Below are 20891 nucleotides of genomic sequence, written 5' to 3' on the forward strand. Positions count from 1 at the left end.
TAAAATTTGCGTCTCGCAGATGAGTTAGATATAGTGACAGAAGAAAAAGGAAAACTGAATTGTATATTTGTTATTTTGGGAGATGAAAATGTAAAACCTGAAGAAAAACCAAAACCAAGACATTAGGTTAACTCAAACGTAAATCTGGACGATAGCTCTAGAGTTAGCTAGCGTGGGCGTTTTGTTGGTTGGGGAACAGGATCATCTACGAACGAAAATAGAAGATATATGCATAAAAGAATATCGTGACCCCTTGTACAGTTCTACTAGAAAGAAATCTGGAATACGAATAAGTCTCGATGCCAAAAAACAGTTCAATTAGGCTATAACTTACCGTAGACCATGCTGTAAGTAAATATAGAAGGGAATAACTAAAGAGGAAAATATTTCACCAAGATCTAATAATTCCTAGTATTGCTATTGGAGACATGCCTTGAAATTCTCAATAAATTAATATGTCCTCAACTTAGGTGCCACCTCATTTTAAGGGCATGAAGACGGCAAAAAAGCCGCAGCTTAGTTATCTTTGGTTTTATATTAAGCGGCAAATTTTAAAGAGCTATTATGTGTTTAACACTTTCCAAAGAAATGTATGAAATCTTTTGGTGATGGATGGAACACTTTCCACTACCGGTCTGATCGATATATTTCAATTGGGAAGTTTAGGTAGGCCATGAAGTCCAGGGGGGGGGGGGGATTCATTTCAATAATCCTCTTTTAGAGGACTTATCCAAAAAATAGGTAAACTGCTAAGACATGGTTTAAATTGTGGAATTTCACCCAGTAATTTTATTTCTGTCTACGTAAATATGGAATTTTATTTTGGGTTTAAGGCTTCCACCGTCAATTTTGATTTATGATGAGTCATGAAAATTTTGCTTGTCACATTTTTCTGGTTTTACTTTACAGTATTTTCAATTAATGTTCTATTACTAATTATAACTGTTAGTATATGTATGCAAAAAAACGAAGAGAGAAGGAAAATAATGATTATCCGATATTGGCGCATTCGTTTAATGGTAATGTTTCAACGACAAGGCATTGGTGAAATGAGTGACGCAAGCCAACAAGACTTCGAAGGAACCGATTTAGCTCAGCAAATCCAGTTATTTCCGTAAGAAGTTCTAACTAATTCACCGAATTAATTCTCCAGGGAGAAAAAATGAATGGGTAATAATGGGCGTTGGTAGAGTTACGTCATCATCCAAGGACTTGGAGCATATGTCTTAAATTAAGCAGTGCCCACGCACTCTTATATACGCTATCCAGTTTGCTTAGTAGTTCTTAATAATTGCTGGTCTTTATCGAGGCGGCGTAGGCGACTGCCTTTTCCAGAGCATTTCTTTTTTTTATATAGAACGGTTTCCGAAGGCAAATCGAGAAAATAGAGGTGCCGATTACGAGAGGCTAAATAAAAAGTGTGCTTTTTATTTGGTAGAATTTTAAATTTCTAATGAGTGCCATTAAAATGTATAGGAATTGAACATTTATGCTATGTAAAACAAAGCGTTGATGGCTTTTATCCTTCTTTGTAGGTCTTAGGAAAGGGATGCTGAGAGGAAGCCTGATGATCAGTGCTCGTCTTAAACTGGCATGATATTCAGAGTAAGTAAGTAACGAGCCCGAATAGTCATCTTTTTTCAAACCTCTACTCAGAGCTAATGATATAATGGGAGTAATACGCTAACCTTTGGATTTAAAATTCTTTACATTTTGATTCCTTTGGCATGATTCTACTAACATAAAGTTATTCTGGTAGAAGTATTAACACCAATTCAATGCGTCACGTAGAAAATTAACATATTATTCATAATATTAAGAACTGAACTCGTGTTCATTCTTCGTACGATGCACTATGCAAGTTTCTTTAACAATGATAAATACTGCTCTGAAGTTTTTAATGCCAAATGATACCATGGATAATAGAGATATTAAATTCTTTGATTTTATTCCAAGATAAAAAATGTTACTTCATGCCTTAGTATGTCAGTAAAATATAAGCTGTGAATTTATGCAAACACCAATTCTGATAGATAAGCTGTTTTGGCACAAAGGACCCTTCGGCTGCTGGATGGTGGGACTTCTCAAGGTTAAAGTTCCAAGCCGTTCGACGAGGTGGCCATTCACCCTCCCTCCCCTGAATTCCACAGCGAGTGGATGTACGAATGTAATTGGTGTATATTGGAACAATAAATTACGGTTCAAGTTTCAAGTATCAACTTATCCCAGCATAAGTAGTGGCTGGTGAGCAATAATGTGTCTAGATAAGTTGATTTTTTCATGCATATTGGTGTATGTACAGGGTGCGGCAACATAACTTCCTTTTTTCAAACGCAAAAAACGCTATCAGGAAAGAAAGTTATGTTTCCGCACCCTATATTTACGCTCGCGTTTATTAATTCTTATGATGATCGAAATCGGTGCTTAAAGAATTGTTTATTTAATATTCTTATCATAAGGCTAAATTTTTCGAATTGAAAAATAAGTCTTCCTTCGCCTTTCTTTCGTGTTAATTTTATTACGCGAAAATTCCCTCTGAGTACAGCTGTCGCAGAACCATGAGCATCAAAATATGTTTCTCATTCGTTATTGATTTGGAACCAGTCAATACGATATATCAGCTAAAAGATTTGCTGCGATAGGTTTTGTAATATGGGAATTTTTCCCATGCCGCTATAAAATAATTTTTAAATGGCATAATTTTGTGGAGTGCTCAATAAATATAATGCATACTGAATATGAAAAGAAAAATTGTGCAAAATATTATTTAGGTTGTATGGATTGCTAATTAAGGACGGAAACTATACTTCAGTCTAATAAAAACCATCATCTTCGCTTAACCGTTGGACGCCAAGGCCGTAAAGAGCGTAGACTTAATCAATTCATGAATTTTCAAGTTTTTTTCTATATATGACAACCGATTTTACTCGCAGTCTAATATGTAAGTCAAGAAGGTAACTGTGTTTTAACCCATAAATCATGAATACGTTGTAGCTACATGACAAGGATTCTCAATTGTATATAACCCTTCAGTCATGCCACCTCTGTTGAATATTCAGAGCAGCGAGTTAAGAAATACTTGAATAAAGAGGACTATAATAGGTATCATCTATTCACACAATCGAGGAAAGACCAGACAAAACTTAAACTGGATTCAAAAGGGGTGGCGTCATATTTACGTGAGATAACCTTACCTTAGGTAACCCTAGCCTTCAAATATTGCATTTGCACAAAACTTGTGCTACCGTTTATCAGTTCTCGGCGCAAGATGTCATATATGCGAGTATATTGGACATCTCCCGTATTGAGTATAATTGTAATTAATACCACACCTAAGAGAACGATATATGCCTGAATTTGGGAAATGACTCCACAACTGTTATGCTTAGTTAATTTTTTTAAGGCGGGGAAAGCGGTTAACGCTAGAATTAATAAATTTCAAGAGCACTGTTTGCATGATGTCCTGACACGTCATTATAAGTTTTTGGCCAGTTTTTGGCAGACTCTTATTAATTTGAATACTGTCTTTCTATATAGCTTGATTAAATATCCAACGTGTCATAGAAACAATTTAAAACTATTATGTCCAAGTTGGTAAATCCCGGCTATTGCCCTGATGGCCCGGGGTCGATTCAATGTACACATGCTTAGACAACCCCCATCTATGTGACTATACTGATACCATATGTCATTGGAAACTCTAAATGAGGCAGGATGAGGAACTGGGACTCTCTACCCTGATGGGTGGAGTTCACATAACTTGGGACTTACTAAGAGTTGAGAGCTCTACTCTCACCTAACAAACCAACCATCGGAATCAATACTGTGGTTGGTTTAATATTTTTAATATGTGAAGAGAACTATTTGGTCTAATATGATGGAAACATGGTGAAAATATTTGTTTTGAAATATCTAAGCGTTCGTATGGGTAAAATTATTGCATGATAATTCTTGCCATATATTTAAAAGATTTTTTTTTAATTATCATAAAATGGCTACTAGTTTCCCCTTATTACTCAGTCTGCATTAAAAATAATGCCAGGAAGTGGGAGAAGATGTAATAGTAATGGGCTCAATACGTAAAATAGCCATAACTTTCAGTCGATTGCCTGCATAAAAAACCGTGGCAGAATTCTCGGATCTCAAGCGCGGGGGATCTGGGTGGAGAAAGGTAGTGAGTGCCTCAGAGATATCGACGTTTCATGGCGTCGTCAAGGGCGACCGACGACGATACAGCCATTGCCGGATTCACAGGCCACCTCGTCCACCGCGGCCGTGCGTAGAGACGCGGAGAGGAGCGGGCAGGAGCGGGGCGGACCCCGCGCGCGCGTGTTTTTCCACTGCGGCGGCGGTCATATGCGGGGGGTAGGCGGCATCATTGAGCGCGGCGGATGACGTCAAGACACTGTTAGCACCGCCTGGCTTTTGTTGAGAGCTCAATGATTCGGTATAAGCAGACGACTGGATGCCCTTACAGTGCCTTCCGGAATGGTCCCCGAGTCATGGGCGGGCGTTATTAAGAGGAAATTAACGACTTCTTATGGTCTTGCCAATCGGCCCAAGTAGAGGCCCAGGGTATGGTAACTGACGGGGGCGCCCTAATACGGCGAACCCTATTTCGTTTTCCCTTGTTTCCAAGGAAAACTACAATAGATAAATAACGCCGGGAAAATAAATCAGCGTAGTGATGACATCAAAGTTTTAATCCAAGTCATTGGTGTCTTTACCAATTGCATTTACATGTTTTTTTTTAACTGCTTGCGTGAATACCCTTGGTGAGTTTATTAATCGGTAAATGAGAAGAAAGAAAGGACTTTTCTTAATTTTGACGCGAAATGATTTCCTCCCATACACTCAGCATGTAATTCAAATTATATTTTAACTCCCAAATCTAGGGGTCTAGCATTCCCAGTCTGGTTTTAGTATTTTTTAAAAATTAATGCCATACCCAGTAAACTTTTCGCAATTGGCGTGTATTTCCCTGTATTTTGTTTCATTTTTCTTTGCACTGTTTTCGAGGTCAATTTATGTGGTACAATTGCGATCAAATGCGGATCAAATTTCTATTAAACCAAATTTTAAGCTGAAAAGAGCTATGCGTTCAAATTCTTCAACTAATGACAGAAAGTCGTGACTGATGCCATTAGAAAGAGCATGGTTAAATGTTGGGATACGAGGGTATGGTAGGCAAGAAGGTGAGAACTAATGCACTTTTTTAAGTTATCTTCCCTACGGCAATTGAATGAGAATCGGAAAATGCAAAATCGGTCGGGAGTCGATCTAGACCCTTCTCCAAGGAAGCTCTCTTGGAAGTAAAGACTACTCGTAGTTTCTCCAAACAATCCGATCTCTCGCAAATCATTTGATCAGGGAAAACTTTTTTTTGCCTTTAAAATTTATAAAATGAATCTTACGAATTAAAAATTAATTTTTCATATTCATATTAAAACATAGATACTTTAGTACTTTAATGTGTACATTCAAAACTTCCATGAACTGAGGCCTTCTAGCAGTTGACTGTTGTCTATCACTACGTTAAATCTATGGTCATAACTCTATTAACCTTTTAATGATGCGTCCTTTGAGAGAATGAGGGTCAGTTTTCAAATGAAATGGAAAACATAATATTCGGGCTTTATTATTTTATAAAAAGTTAAATATCATTCCATCTACATCCACACGATACCCCGCCAGCCGCCGCAAGGGCGTTGGGCAGGGGGTGTTAGGTCACCACCCGTAAAAGGAAACAAAATCACATGCAAAATCAACACATCCGGGCAAACCTATGCCCCATATTCCAAAGGTTACCTGTGTGGTAACTTGGAATAAGGAAGTATCGTTGGAGTAGAGACGTCTATTCAAATCTTCACACATTTTCTGAAATTTTTGAAGAAATATCACATGAGACCTCAAACTGAATTTATCTTATTGTATGTGGAGTCGCGTTTGCATGCCAAATCAAAATCTCGAAAATTGTTGAATAACTGACGGAATTCAGCGCTATCGTTACATTAGATCAGTAAATGAAAGGACCCAGAGATTTCGATCGCACAAGTCCATTTTTAACTGTCCACGAACCTTACTCAAGTATTGTTGGTAAATTAACCACGCACAAAAATTATTCAAGCACAGAAATGAATGTCTATGCTGGCCAAAACTAAACTGGAATACGATTTTATACATTGTACCTTGGACCTGGGAGTGAGGCTGCAGAACTCGTCAACATACGACAAAGTAAGGCATTTTCGTCGGCAATAGCGCACTTCTGCTCGCAAACAGAACATTATAATTTTCGCCAATCGGTGTTATCACCGTGCGAATCGCGAATTCCCGATTTCTGAGAACACAAAAAATATCTGAAATTCAGGATGAACACCGAGATCTGAATGTTTTCTGAACAAATACTATGTCAATGACGATGAATTATCGGTGACGTATTTCCATACTCCGATTGTTTTCATGTTGCATGTCGTCTTGTGTGTATCATGTAATTTGATTTTAGAGGGCACGCTCGGATAGGTCGATTGCATATGGGTTCGACGTTTGTTCATTTTGAACGCATTGAACGCAGTTAGTTGAACGAACTTAGTATTAATTGTTTCCTTGGTCATTTCTAAAAAAATAATCGCTTCCCGAATGGCCACGGTCAGCTTCAAATGAGTCTAAGTTACGTAACATCTGGCCCTGACGTCTGAAAAATAAGAACTTGGTTAGAGTTACAGTTTCATTGATAATTGGGAAAAAAAGAACTATTTAAGCAACAATAATCCCACATTTTACTCATGAACTGATGTGTATGAGTTGTATTTACATTAAATAGCTGATGCTTGAAAGCTTATTAAAAAATTGCTACACTAGCCACTAGGAAAAGTATTAGAAATCATTTCACATCATATACTCAATTATATTTGTATTTTTTAATCGTCTAAACATTAATATAACGCTTTTAGAAAAAAAATTGGGACCAAATGTCCTACGATAATATCAACAGGATAAAAATAAGTTTTATGTCCAATTAAGTGATTAATTAAGTGATACGTACATTGAAGTATTTCGTCGTAAACGACCGTGAAGTCGGGGGTCGACGAAATCGAGTAACTCGTCTCATACATTTATTTAACCGAAAAGAATACTTATATTCACTTAACTTATATATCCAGTCGGGCGGATTAGTTGCGTAGTTCATTAATCCCGGTCGTGATTGTGCTCATGGCCAAATATTCTCTCAATGCCACATTACATTTAGGATGTAAAGCAACCGTGGTTGAACTTGCTTTGATCTAAAATTTATTGCGTCGTACGATTGATGTTTAGGTGCCGGAAAACAATATAGTTTGAAACGGAACAAAGTCGATAATGCCAATGAAGTGTGCATGTTAACCTCACAATTACATGCGCTAAATGCTTAATCGAGAATTCAACACTGGATTGTTTTTAAACAGTAGTGATATAATTGTAACAGCAAACTTAAACAATTGAGTTTCCTTTCATTATGTTCCGAAACTAACTGTTGCTAATTTTTAGGTCCAGCGATTACGTTATGCGGCACGGCCGACACATTAGCACGCCCGATTACCTAGCGTTTTCGCCTCTCCGATATTGGCTACTTATATTTGTTTTATTACTATTAATTTTATTTATATATATATATACCCTGCAAGCCACCGCTAGGGTGTGTGGCAGGGGGTGAATACACACCCGAATAATTTTAAACCGGATATGACCCTACCACGGTCGGACAATGTTATTGTGATCCCCTATCGCTCGCGCTCTGGGTAAACTATACATTTCCCGGTAAATTGAAAACTTGAAAAAATTCAAGGCCGAAGAAATTTGTCGATACGATATTGATTTCATCTCAGGTTACGGTGGAAAAAATCAAAGAGGAGGACATTCCGTTCAGTGCATGGTATCGATGAATGTTCGTTATACGCAACTATCGTGGTTGTTAAATTCCAAAATGAACCAAGAACGCCAGAACTGGCCCTCATATTTCGATTGCCATGCTCTGCTCGCCCCTTTGGGTGTTGGGTTAAACGTACCTAATAAAAAAAATACGTACGCACAAGTCAAGACACAACTGATGTTTGCAAAACACAGGTTACATCGCTATATTCATATAATGGCACATTTATAATTTTTTTCCAGGTTTGGCAATTATTTTTCAGTTTCGCTGAATTTACCATACACCGCCCAACTGTGGCTCCCAAATATATCTCCATTTTTCATATGATATTTTGGGAGTTCACACCAATTTTTTTCATTTATATCATCCGTATGAAATTTATGGATCAAATATTTTATAGGGAATATCCACGACAATATTTAACATTATTTCCGACATTTTATTTCTTCATCAACAGATATATCTTTCTGCGAATGAAGCTAGATTGTAACTGCACGAAATATTTTTCACAGACGAGGTGGTATGCATATCCCCACTTCAATGACTACTTTGATAGAGACATCTTTTTAATCGATGATTCTCGGGTAACATTGAATGGGAATACGCACCACAAAGTTAATGGGTCCAGGTAAGAATTTGCTCCAATTCTTCCAGGAATAATTAGTGAATGGAGTGATCAATTAATTGAGACGACTGGTCCCTTAACCAAATGGCATGCAGTCATTCCTGATCGATAAGGCCTTTTGTAATCTTACGGCGGCTGTCAAAACCTTGTGTTTACTTCCCTCATCTTTCCTTCTCTTGTTTCTCAGACAGGCCGATAGGCGGCGGGCGCTCTTCTTTCGAGCAACGTTCTCCCAGCCACTTCCCCTCGATCCCCTCCGACTCCCGCCCCTCTCCCATTGAAAACCCAGTCTTCTCCTTCCCTCCCCCCTTCCCAGCATTAGACGTTCCCTTCCCCCTTCCACTCCCGGATATACCCGACTCCCCTCAGCTTCGGACGAGTCCAAGTGCGCAGGAGAAGAGGAGGAGGGGGGGACGTGGCCCGGCGACGGAGGGGTGGAAGGAGGAGGAGAAGGCAGGGCGGTAGGCGTGAGGACAACTTCGCGCGGCGGAGCCATCATCATAGTCTCGCCGAGCCCACGTCGTCGGGAGGGAGGAGGAGGAGTAAAGAGACGGGGAACAGTGTAGTCGAGGACGACGTGCGGATCGGACGTGTGGTGTTGTCGACGTCGATGTGCGTGGTTAGGAGTTCGAGCGAGGCGGCGAACTGCTGTCGGGACTGCTGAGCACAACAAACCTCCCCGGTGTGCTCCCACCTTCCGACTTTTGTGCAGTGTTTTTTACAGGGAGAAGTGCGCGTGGGATCGTCGTTTATTTTTTTTTGTCGTCAATCTCCCCGTCCTCCCTGGGAGAAATTCTCGTTTTTTTATCGATATCACGTTTTTCCCCCTCCTCTCTCACCACCACCAACGTCCCTTCCCCCCTACACTCAACCCTCCTCCCCCTTATCCCCCCCGAAAGCGAACGCGATGCCCGAAGCGTGCGTCGACGTCTCGACAGTTTTTTTCCGTGGCGCCACCGCGGGATTTTCGGGGGTTTCGTAGCCACGGTCATGTGAGACAGCCCCTCTACCGTGGTGGATTTATATATAAAGGAGAGAGTTTTTCCGAGTTACTGTTTTATACATACATACACAAACACGCACACACGAATTCGAAGATAACGCGAGTGTTGAAACCCCGAAGAAATATATATATATTTTACCCCAACCAATCTCCAAAACCTTTCGAATTTTTTGTAAAACACGGCACGCCGGGATTTGAAGGAGAATCTCCGCTACCGAGTTGTTATTCGCCGCGACGTGCTTAAAACCCTTTGCGCGGCGGCGTGTTTTTGTACCGGGACATGTGCGTGAGTGAGTGACCGTGAGTTGTGTTGTTGATGCAGTGTTCGTAACCTTTGTTTTTCTTTCTATTACTCGTCACCCCCTCCATCCGTCTCTCTCACGCCCGTTGCCCCGGCTCGCTTCTCATCACCATCAACAAGCGTTCCGATACTCATTTTGTTTTCATCTGACCCTTTTTGGGAGACCATTTCTTGTCTCTCTCCCTCGCGTGTGGTCCAGCTCGGAAGGGAGAGAGGGTGCCGCCTCCGGCCCTTCGTCGGAGCGCCGGGAGCGTCGCGGGGCGCGTGGGCGTCCGTATTATGAGTGCCGTCTCATCGCGGCGCGGCTCTGTCGCCCCCATCTCGCCTTCGCGGCGGCGGTGGTGGCGGAGGAGGTGGTGAGGCTGTGTGGCGCCGTGGTGCTGGGTCTCCGTCGACGACACCACCACCCTCCGCGTCGTCTCTTGAGGCGGCGCGACCTCTTGTTTGCCATACCCTGCGAAGACCAAATTGGCTCCAAATGCGCAGTCATAAACTGTTTCATGTTCATGTTCCGCAGCAAACGGAACACGCTAGTTAAACGTCTGTGGAAGGCCCGAATACGCGGGGAGCATGAAGCCCAGCGTTCGTCTGAAGGTGGCGGCGGGAGCGGTGGAGGAGGAGGAGGTGGTGGAGGAGTGGGTGGATGGTGCGGAGGTGGTAATGGAGGCGTCGCCGGGTGGTGCGGGGGGGCGTCGGCGGACGTGTCCTCGAGTGGGATGCTGTGCCGCGGGGGGGCGGGAGGAGGAGGCGACGGCGGGGGGTCTCCGATGGCCGTGGCGGCGACGGCGGAGGAGGAGGCCGCGGCCGCCCCCGGGTCGCCGGCGCCGGCGGTCGAGGGGGCCTCGGCCCATCTGCTCCACCAGCTGAGGACGGTGCTGGTGAAGCGGCTCAAGGAGCAGCAGCTGGAGCGCTTGCTGGCGGCCGTGGAGAGCCGCGGCGCGGACGACTTCTCCGGGTGCGTCCTCGTGCCCCGGGAGTTTTGCGAGGGGGGAGGTGAGTCGGGCAAGGAGGAGCCGATGGAGGAGTCGGCGGCTGAAGATGAGGAGGCGGCGGCGGTGGATAGCGCCGGGTCCTCGCCGACCTCCTCCCCCAACTGCTGCGCCTACCTCTCCTCCCACCACCACCAGTCCGCGTTCCACCATCTTCAGCACCAACACAGGCATCACAACCCGCCCCCCGTCCCGCCTCAAGTGCTCTGTTGCCAGATTTGGCGATGGCCAGACCTCCGCCTGCCTTCTGAATTGAAGAGACTGCCCCTCTGCAAGACAGCAAAGGACCCCGTGTATATATGTTGCAACCCGTACCATTGGAGTCGGCTGTGCAAGCCAGGTAAGCCTGAAATTCATGTCAACAGACGTCTTATCATTAGTGGAACAAGCATGTCTCTCATGCCACACGTGGTTGCCATTGGCTCCGTCCATCGCCACACGTGTGAAAGTGGAATGTTGTCCAATATTCGTTGCTAATTGTGAGACGGCTAATACCACATTAATCTGGTGGTCGAAATGTTTGTAGTCAACAATGTTAGCATAATAGAGGTATGTGCACCTCATACGCAGGAAATAAGAATTAAAGCCTCATTTATGATGCTTATTTTTCTAGAGTTCTACGAAAAATTGTTAGTATTTGTATTATACATGGCCCAGATAATAGCAGGCTTTGCTCTTAGCCATCATGCATAAGTAGTCCGGTTAATAGTGCACCCTAAGTTTAAGCTTAATAACTCTCTCCCGTGCACACTCTTTCCTTGGAGTCAGCATTGGTGTTTTCTTCGTGTATGTCTTAACGACAGTTTATTTTCCGTCCTCCGCAGTATTTTTAATAAACCCTCACTCGAATTTTACTTGGCCCTACTGTTAGTTCTACAATCAACCTGTCCGCTCGTCTCAGCCCTTAAATTCAGTAAATTTAATTTCAAAATTTTCATTATCATTAATTAATATTTTAAATATTCATCAGCCGTTGTAATGAAAACCTGAGTTGCTCGTGCATAACACGACGGCTAGCCAGCCAACTCGTCTGGCATGTAAATTTGCCCTTCTGTCTTTCCACATTAGTCTCAGTGGGAACTTAAATGTGAGGACCAAGGCAGTACTCGACCATTTATCATAAATATTCCAGGTATTATTTTTCCCTTGAGTAATTTCATCGATACATCATTGGAATTGACTTAGGGTGCGACTGGCAGATTTGGATCCGTAAGGATTTTTTCTGATGGATAAGTCAGTCGGCGTCATTAATGTGACTTCACAGCGTAATCTTTAACCCATGGCACGGATTCACTGTGCGACCAAGTCTGATTGCATCTGAATGATCGTGATCAGATGTCAGACCTTCTTGAGATTTCGACTCAGAGCTCCTGGATGGAAAGTCAACACACCAATACCATCCTTCGGACGGTTTTGATAGAGCCCCTGGTTCTAACTCGTATAATTGTGGTACCTTGTTGAGAGACGAACGTGGGTTATATTCCTCAAGAAATAGTTTCATCTGATATTTTAAAATTTTCATACACGGTTGCGTTCACATTTTGTAGAATCGAATTGGGCGTATTTTTTCTACCAGGAAATAAAATAAACGAACTATAAATTGGCTCAATGCAATCAAGTGCGAGGGCTATTGTCGACGTGTAGTTTTATGCTAGTAATTTAGCGGCAGTACTGTGTTCGTAAATATATTTTATTTTTATATTTTATATTACGCAAATGTTAATGGCTATAAAATTCTTTGACGCAGGTGACTATTGTGAGAAAGGATTATGGTATTATAAAATTGAAACCTAACATACATGCGCACATTAAATCTTATGAGCACATTAGATCTTTTCGATGGGTTTTCTTGTGACTGAAAGCCGTGGCCTACTATAGTGCTGGTTTCATTCATTCATATCCTAAGGCTAAGGTTAGGCATTGCCTTCGTCTTGATGTTAAAGTTTCCTCGAACGGAGACACCTTTCTTTTCATTGGGATAATTAAATTGTTCACTCCGTGGGTTAAGCTGCATATCACCTTTAACATCATCGATCCCCCGATAAGGCTACGAATCACGCCGAAGTCAAGAAATCTGAGAGGATGATCTCTGTCTAATCGAAGTCTTTGACCATTCTCTTCGACTACTTCCTTTCAATTGCTGATCAAAAGTGACTGGAAAAAAATTCTCTTACATTCATCGGATGTTTTAGCAAAGCGAGAGGAAGGAATAATTGCCAATTGAGCATGAGATAACTCTTTCTCTCCCCTCCCCCCTTCCCTCCATGATATTTTAATCTGCCCTGGGGTGGGGTAAATAATGGTTCGTGGCCCGCATTACGTAGGCTTAACCACCTAGTAACGAAGTGTTTCAACTGCGGATTAGCCGTTCTCCATGTCAATCCATCATGCGAAGACTTGGTTCCGTCAGCGTAGGCTCGCGTCGTGTGATTAATCCTGCACCAACAAAACATACTTGAAAAAGTGCAATTATTATTCACTAAGTAGTTCTCTCAGTGATTTCCTAGCATTTGCAGATTCAATTTTTTTATTTTTCTTAAATGAATCAAGCTTCGCTCGCCTAAATTATATTTCGAAATTGTGGCGGGTATTTGATGGTATAAAATATCGCTGCATTATAGAATAAAGTTAATAAAAGTCTGTCCCCAACAGGTACTTTTTTTAAGAATGTTGATCATTCAAATTATGTAAATCTTTTCTTGAATTATTCTTTAAAATGGCTTTGAAAAATAGCGGATCAATAGTCCAATTCTACAGTTTTCAATGATAGTGGAGTATTAGATTTAGGGTAGGCGACTGACAGGTGTGGTCATTCGCGCCATTAGAGGTGGATCGGAAAAGAGGGAAAAGGTGGATGGAAACCCGGCGTCGGCATTCGGTTACTCCTAACGAAAAGAATACAAAGGGTACGAAAGAGTACATATTAACGGCCCATCCGACGGACGGCGTACTCACACGCAGCACCTAAAGTAGGATTCGGGATACCGCTGAAAATATTTGACGTCTTCAGGATTCGAACACAAGCCTTCTGGGTGGGAAGCCAGTACGTTAGCCACCTCACCATCCCGATCCCTTACTTTTTTAGAGCCATGTTAGCCGTTCCTTTCCGCAATTCCACATATTGGTCTTCGTCAGATCGGAAGCATTGGATTCATAACTACGCACGAAGCGTCAGCTCAGTCAAATACTTGACGGAAACCTACTATACATCTATGCCTCGATAAAGCCATACCGAACTCGAGAAGATGGGTGGAAAATTGGTGCTTCCCATTGCCTCAGTTCTGAGAGCGATATGATGTTTAGCACGCACACGAGTAAAGAACGTGCTATTAGATTCCCTCGGTCATTACAATAGGTATTCCGGATGCAGTAGAGGGGGCAATGCCATTTTCTTTGGAATATTTCTGCTCTTGGGTCAATTTTTCCATGCAGTAGTTGGCACGCCCGTGGCGTCGGAAGGATTGCGCCATTATTTAAAGAGTTTATTTATAAATTTCGTGCGACAATTTCCGTTGCATGATATCCCAAATAATGTAATGCTGTTCACGGGCATTATTAATAAAATAAGTAAATTCAGTGAAAGCTACGGTATTACTTATTAATCCATTAAAAAGGTTTTTGTGAATGCTTTAATTTTTGTGAAAATGACTTTTCGGTGTTGACGATGCTTAATAGATAATATATTTTCGTACGTCAAGCAACGTTACATGATTAATGGGAGCGTGGCCAAATAACGGAGCAGTTTGATTAAAAAGTTCTGCTCTTCATTTGTTCGGTTATGTATTTTAAAATAGTGTAGCTGACTTTTACGAAGGCATTTCTTAAAGAAATCTCAATATTTCGCGAGAACAGTCCCAATTAGCGCACGGGACCTGTGCCAAAGCATACACGTTTCTCCACCTAATGGCAATTTACGTAGCCCCGAGTTTAAATTCGGCGAATTTCACGCTCTCGTTAAGTCGCAACAGACGGCTACTCGTGTTATTTTATCTGAAGAGGATTGTTTTAGCGAAAACTTGCGTGGATGGATCGCGCACGGCGGTTCCACATCTCCCTGGCCCAGGATGTGTTTACGCGTTCATTCAGTAGGTCGCGTCTTAAGCAGGTGCTCATTTTGCGAATGGAGGAGTTAGCCATTTTTTGGATTTCGTAAACGCTGGCCATCTCGCGTCTTTTTGAAAAAAAACGTTGAGTAATTTCGAACGATTCTTTTACTTTCACATTCAAGACCGTCTCGCATCGTTTAAGTTCAAAACAGTCAGGCCCATACGTAATGGCGTGAGCCTTCATTTCCAAGAGGAGGCGCCCCTCTATTTCTGTTCGAAAAGGAGTTCACAGTGATAATTCCACTCGTGCTCTCCGTTGATTCCGGTGTGTCGCCACATTTCACGCAGACAATTTTCTTTGACAGTTTTACGATTCTTAGTATGTTGTTTCTGTATTTACTCGTACATTAATAGACACAGTACGGCAGACAGAATATCACTTTCCTTCGTATGATGCTCTTGCATCTGACTTTTTTTTGTTTTAATCCGTAAAGGCGCCAGTGTTTGGCATCCACCAGGTCCACAATCAATCTATTTTGCATTCCCCTTGTCCTTAAAATGCGAATTGATGTCGATTTATTTATTTATTTATGTACCCTGCAAGCCACCGCTAGGGTGTGTGGCTGGGGTGAATATACACCAGACTAATTTTTACCCGAACATGACCCTACCACGTTCGGACAAAGTCATTATGATCCCTTATCCTTCGTGGAAAAATGGCATCTTAAATCTATCTGTTCTACACTTAACCTCTCTAATTTAATGGACATGATCTCTCCTACCGTAGTACGATGGGGGTAAAAATGCATTTTCAACGTCACTGCTAAAGAGACCTTCTTACTATTAATGTAAGAGCTTTAATCTGTAATTTAACCTTCGCTCCGTGAGTGATTCCCAGCCTATCAGCTCTAATATTTTGGATACGCTACTAAGTTGATCATAACAACGTTTTACAAATCTATCTCATCTACGCTGCACGCAATCGAATCCGGCAATTAATCCAACTTCGTGAGGAGCCCGTATACTTGCAGCATATTCTAAATGAAGCATAACCAGCGGCAGGTAACATTTGTCTTTGACCTTTCATCATATTTACCTTGTCTAATGAATACTTGATGCACAAGCCACGAGCTTATAGACATGTATGTACGTATTTTTCTTAAATAGAAAATGTATGATTTTGGCTCCTTATGTTACGCTTTCTCGAAATAGAAACGTTTTTCCGCCCACTGCATCCTTTATGTGCGGTGGTTGACTCATTTCTCGGTTCGGTCAATGGTCATGTCATTTATTAGTTTCTGTAGAATCACCCGTTTTCTTCTAGTCAAGTGGTGGACGCAATTCGCGTCGCTTACGCTGAAAGAGGGAAACAAGTCGGGAGACGTAAGGCATTCAAGACTGTCCGTCGAAGGTCGGGTTAAATGTATTACAATTAGTTTTGTCTCTCGTGTTTTTCTCAGCTAAGGCTCCAACTTAGGTTTCCTTCTTCTCCGCATGCGAAATACTGACCTGGTTGATTTCGAGAGCCGAGGTTGCCGGCCCTTCCACGTCTGCGATCTCCTCCTCCCCCTCCCCGTCCCACATCGCTCCTCCTACTTTGTTGGCAAATATTCGCACTCATCTTCACTTTCTTCGCCGTCCTGCAATGCAGGGCGTTTACCTCCCCTCCCCCGTCACCCCCTTCCTTCCTTTTCCCCTCCTCCCCCTGCCCTCCTGCCCAACGCACTCCCCTCCGTCTCCGTCGTAGACGCCTTCCCCGCATTCCTTTCGCCCGGTAGCGGGAGCAAGAGAGAGGGGGTGGGGTGGCTTGGTTTGGCCCCCTCTTTTGCCAGCGCACCACCATTCGGGTTCGGGCGCAAGGCACTCGTCCTCCTCACGGTTATACGCGTTTACCGGGCGGCCAGCATTCCTGGGTCCCGGAAAGGTATTTTCAGCCAGTTGCGAATGGAAAGATGTGAGCGCACGGGGAAATGTGACAATAGTTCGGCATCCGGGAGGAATTTTTGCGATTTGGATCGTCGTATAATGATGGCACGGGGTTTCTCTTGGCGATCTTGTTCCCTACAGTTTGCCTTTCGAAACGCGTCTTCCTTGAGGATATTTTCCTCTCGCCGAATTGAAAGGCAGTTGGTTCTCGTTTCGCGATCGTGTTTGTCATCTCGGTGATCCTTTTCGAGCGTGTCAGTTTCTGGCGTGTGGCTGGCTCGAGTCTAGCCATGAAAAAGTATCTCAAAAGAAGGTCAGGTATTCAACAGGCGTTCCGAGTGCGTTGCTTCCTCAGCGCTTCTTTGAAACACGTGTTAGTCGTTGGCGAGGCTATCAATAGCTAATTATTGAAGAAAAAAATATATAAAAATACATATATATATATATATATATAAATACATATATATATATATATATAAATACATATATATATATATAAATACATATATATACATATATATATATATAAATACATATATATATATATAAATACATATATATATATATATATATATATATATATATATATATATATAAATACATATATATATATATATATATATATATATATATAAATACATATATATATATATATATATATATATATATATATATATATACATATATATATCCGTCCGTCGGATGGGACGTTAAACTGCGGACCCCTTGGCGCTTTTCGTAAAGAGTAGGCTAATGCCGACGCCGGGTTTCTCTCCACCCTTCATCCTTTCCTATCCATCCCCTATGGCGCAAATGACCTCAGCTGTCGGTCGCCTCCCCTCAAAACTACTACTACATATATATATATATATATATATACTTTATATACGTATATATACTATATAATATTTATAACCATTAACTCAGTAATCAACCCGAAGGTCGGTTTGGTAGGTGATGGTAGAGTTCACCCAGTACTAAGCCCGACGGCGTGTGAAATTCACACATCAGGGTAGTGGGGGCCAGCTCCTTTTCCTGTGCCGGTTATGGCTTACCAGGAAGATCTGGTACCCAAAACTCTTGGGTAGTTTGGAGCTGCAGGTGCCCAGAGACTTGCACGGGAATCGAACCCGATATATATATATATACATATATATATATATATATATATATATATATATATATATATATACATATATATATATATATATATATATATATATATATATATATATATATATATATATATATAAAATTGATGAAAGTGAAATGTCATGTATGGTGCCCCTAGCATATGAGTGAATATCCCATTCGGGCAATGTCGTACATTTTGTTTAATCGAATGTCGTAGATATGTTGTGTCAACTTCGAACTTATTTGCGTATGTTCTTTGCGACGTCCTCTCAAAATCCGTAACCTTACAAATATCCACCCAGTTTCAAAGGGTGCAATTCCATGATATTAAGTAGCATTTATTTTGTGATGAAATTGCGTTAATTTTCAATGAAATGCAAGTATGTGAAGAACTTTCGCCGCATTACCTTCTTATTACTGTGCACTTGGCTTTATTATTACTGCTGGAGCCCCTGAACTTGTTTGTCTTTTGGGTTCGATGATCGTTATGATGTCTTTTGTCTGATCTATTTATCTCAGTCTGAAATCTAATAATCCTCTCGCTCTCTCACGTTACCGACACCAAATATCGGCCTTCCACGAAGTATGAAGTACGCCCATGCACATTTAACAGGCCTCCCGAGAGATCATGCGATAATTCATCGCTTCAATTATTTAAAGGGCTCGTAATGGTTACTTTCACTTCGTATTCCGATTTGTTGTCGAGAGCGAGGGGGGAGAGTAGGGAGAAGGGGACCCTTGGTAAGCCCCGTCGCAAAAATGTTCCTCCCCCGTCCCACGAATTCAAGGGCTTTAAAGGAGCCGCACTGTTTTGGACTTAAAGCCGCTATCAATCTCCGTTTACCCTCCGGCGGAGTTCCACGAGGGAGCGCGCGGTCACGGGTTGATTTCTATCGCCTCTCCACGTTCGCCATCGACTCCTTTCATCATCTCATCCCCCTATCCGTCCCATCCTCCCTCATCCGTCAACGCACCGGCCCTCCGTCATCCTCCCCGGGTTGCCCCTGCTCCATTTATCTCTCGCCCCGTATTTACCCACCTATCTCACTCTTTCTCTCTCGACCAATTTTCCTTCCTCTCGCCCCCATCCTCCAGAATCCCTCTTACCCTCCCCCACACCCCTTCCCACCCCGTTTCTTCCGCCCTCAAACGCCAATTTCTTCCCCGATCATCCCCAGCCTCTCTCTCTTTCTCTTTACTCCTATAATACTCCCACCGGTCCACGCGGAAAAAGACGATCGCCGGCTTCGTGAGAAAATTAGCCGTGGGGGATAGGAGTGCGGGCAATGGGAGGCGCCGCGGCGTTGCCGGAGCTATTCTTTCGGGCCTACACTTGCTCGCGGTCGTACCATTTCGTTCGGGGCGCCTGAAAAGTTGGCCGTTTTGATGTCCTCCGCGTTACGGAAAATGCTCAACGAAGCGCGTGTGGTGGCTTAGTTGTGCCGATGGGACCCGCTCGTGGAGCAAGTTAGGTTATTTTTTAGGATGGTAAAAATATTCCGAGGATTGTTTTCGACGATTTGGTGGCAAAGAACAATTTCCTACCTCGGTTTCCTTCCTTATACTAACTGTAATAATTATCGCCCTGCCTTGGATTTTTAAACTTTTCCGTATTCATCTTCCAATGTGATTTTTTTTAAATTTCGATATGTGCGTTTAACCCATGTATAATGGAAATAGAACATGGAAAAACAGGGCGCTGACATTTGGTCAGTCGTTTGGTAACTCGTTTCTGAAACGAGTGGTTGATATTTGTAATTGGTGTGACTTTTTTATATTCGGCTCAAAAAGAATCAATGAAATATAGGCAGTTAGAATAAATGAATAGATAAATGTGCGAGATTACAGTTTTTAACTATTTAGACGTGGCATGGATCATCTGAATCGTGAGTTGACCCATTAAAGTTGCCGGAAGTGAAGGGTTTTTTTTTGTTTCAGGCACTATGCTTTTGTGAATCTTACAAATTTTCCATTTATTGCTGAGTCTCCGAAAAGCGTAGTCACGGGGTGATAGAAACTGCAGAATTCTCCCGGAACAGTTGAATCGTAAATTTAAGTATTGGCAAATATTGCTAGTGACATTCAATCATGATCTTTTCAAGAATAATAAACAGAACGGTAAATATAATCCCGTTAATTTGTGTGAATCTCTGCAACTTACATGCATATATGTTGCCTTTGAATGTTGTGCCTGTCGAATTTTCCGACTCCGCTCTTAGTGAAAACTCACGGGAAGCAGAAGTCCGATCTCATTGTAAATGGACCGCCTGAGGCAAAATTGTGACGAAAGGACGAGACAGTCCGAGGAGCGAACGCTATCTCAGCCTCCAAATTGCGACAGCGGATTTTTAACCTCAGTCGTTTCGTTCATCGTCTCGGGAAGTTCAGCGGTCGTGTGAGTGATTCGGAGGTTAGTCGGAGTTAGATAACGAGGGCATCGGAACAGTGCGTGAGTCCCCCGAAACGCATTCCCGTTGCACCTTGTACCACAGGGCGGGAGAGCGATGACATAATCTTGCCAAAGCCTTTCTTCAATCCCGCGTGAGGATCCAGAGGTGGCCTCCCGGTCTCCTATTTCCTTTCGTGGGGATTATCCTGCCTTCACCGGCGCGACCCCCTAGCTGATTACCACCGCCCCATCACATGAAACCCCCATCCGTCCCTACCATCATCTCTCCTCACCCCATGGAAGGTCTCCGTCGGCCGGCTGCAACTCTTCCTTTCAGGCACCCATTTTTTCCGGGACGTAATTACCGAGGCAAACTCACCGGGCCCAGACCTCCCCGGCCCTTTCCCCCCTCCCTCACCCAGCAAACCACCCTCCTCAAAAACCGACCATCAGTTCTTCCCTCCTCTTTCTCTGTTGCCTCCTGCTGCCGGCGACAGATAAGGGTGGGGGCGAGGCGGGCCCGTCTCACTCCTCCCCCTACACTTCCCCAGTTCGCCCTCACCCTTCGGCCA

General features: G+C 42.7%; 1 protein-coding gene across 1 annotated transcript in view; it reads left to right on the top strand.

Moving 5' to 3' along the window:
* Positions 1 to 7719: 7719 nt before the first annotated feature.
* Positions 7720 to 20891, top strand: part of LOC139690423 (mothers against decapentaplegic homolog 6-like) — a 242817-nt gene continuing 229645 nt past the window's right edge. Inside the window, exons 1-2 of the mRNA XM_071587874.1 lie at positions 7720 to 7775; positions 10035 to 11164. Of these exons, the coding sequence (XP_071443975.1) occupies positions 7720 to 7775; positions 10035 to 11164 (1186 nt within the window). The remainder of the gene's footprint in view (positions 7776 to 10034; positions 11165 to 20891) is intronic.

Source organism: Hetaerina americana, unplaced genomic scaffold (genome assembly GCF_022747635.1).
Source record: "Hetaerina americana unplaced genomic scaffold, ioHetAmer1.1.p SCAF_3, whole genome shotgun sequence".
Classification (NCBI taxonomy): Eukaryota; Metazoa; Arthropoda; class Insecta; order Odonata; family Calopterygidae; genus Hetaerina; species Hetaerina americana.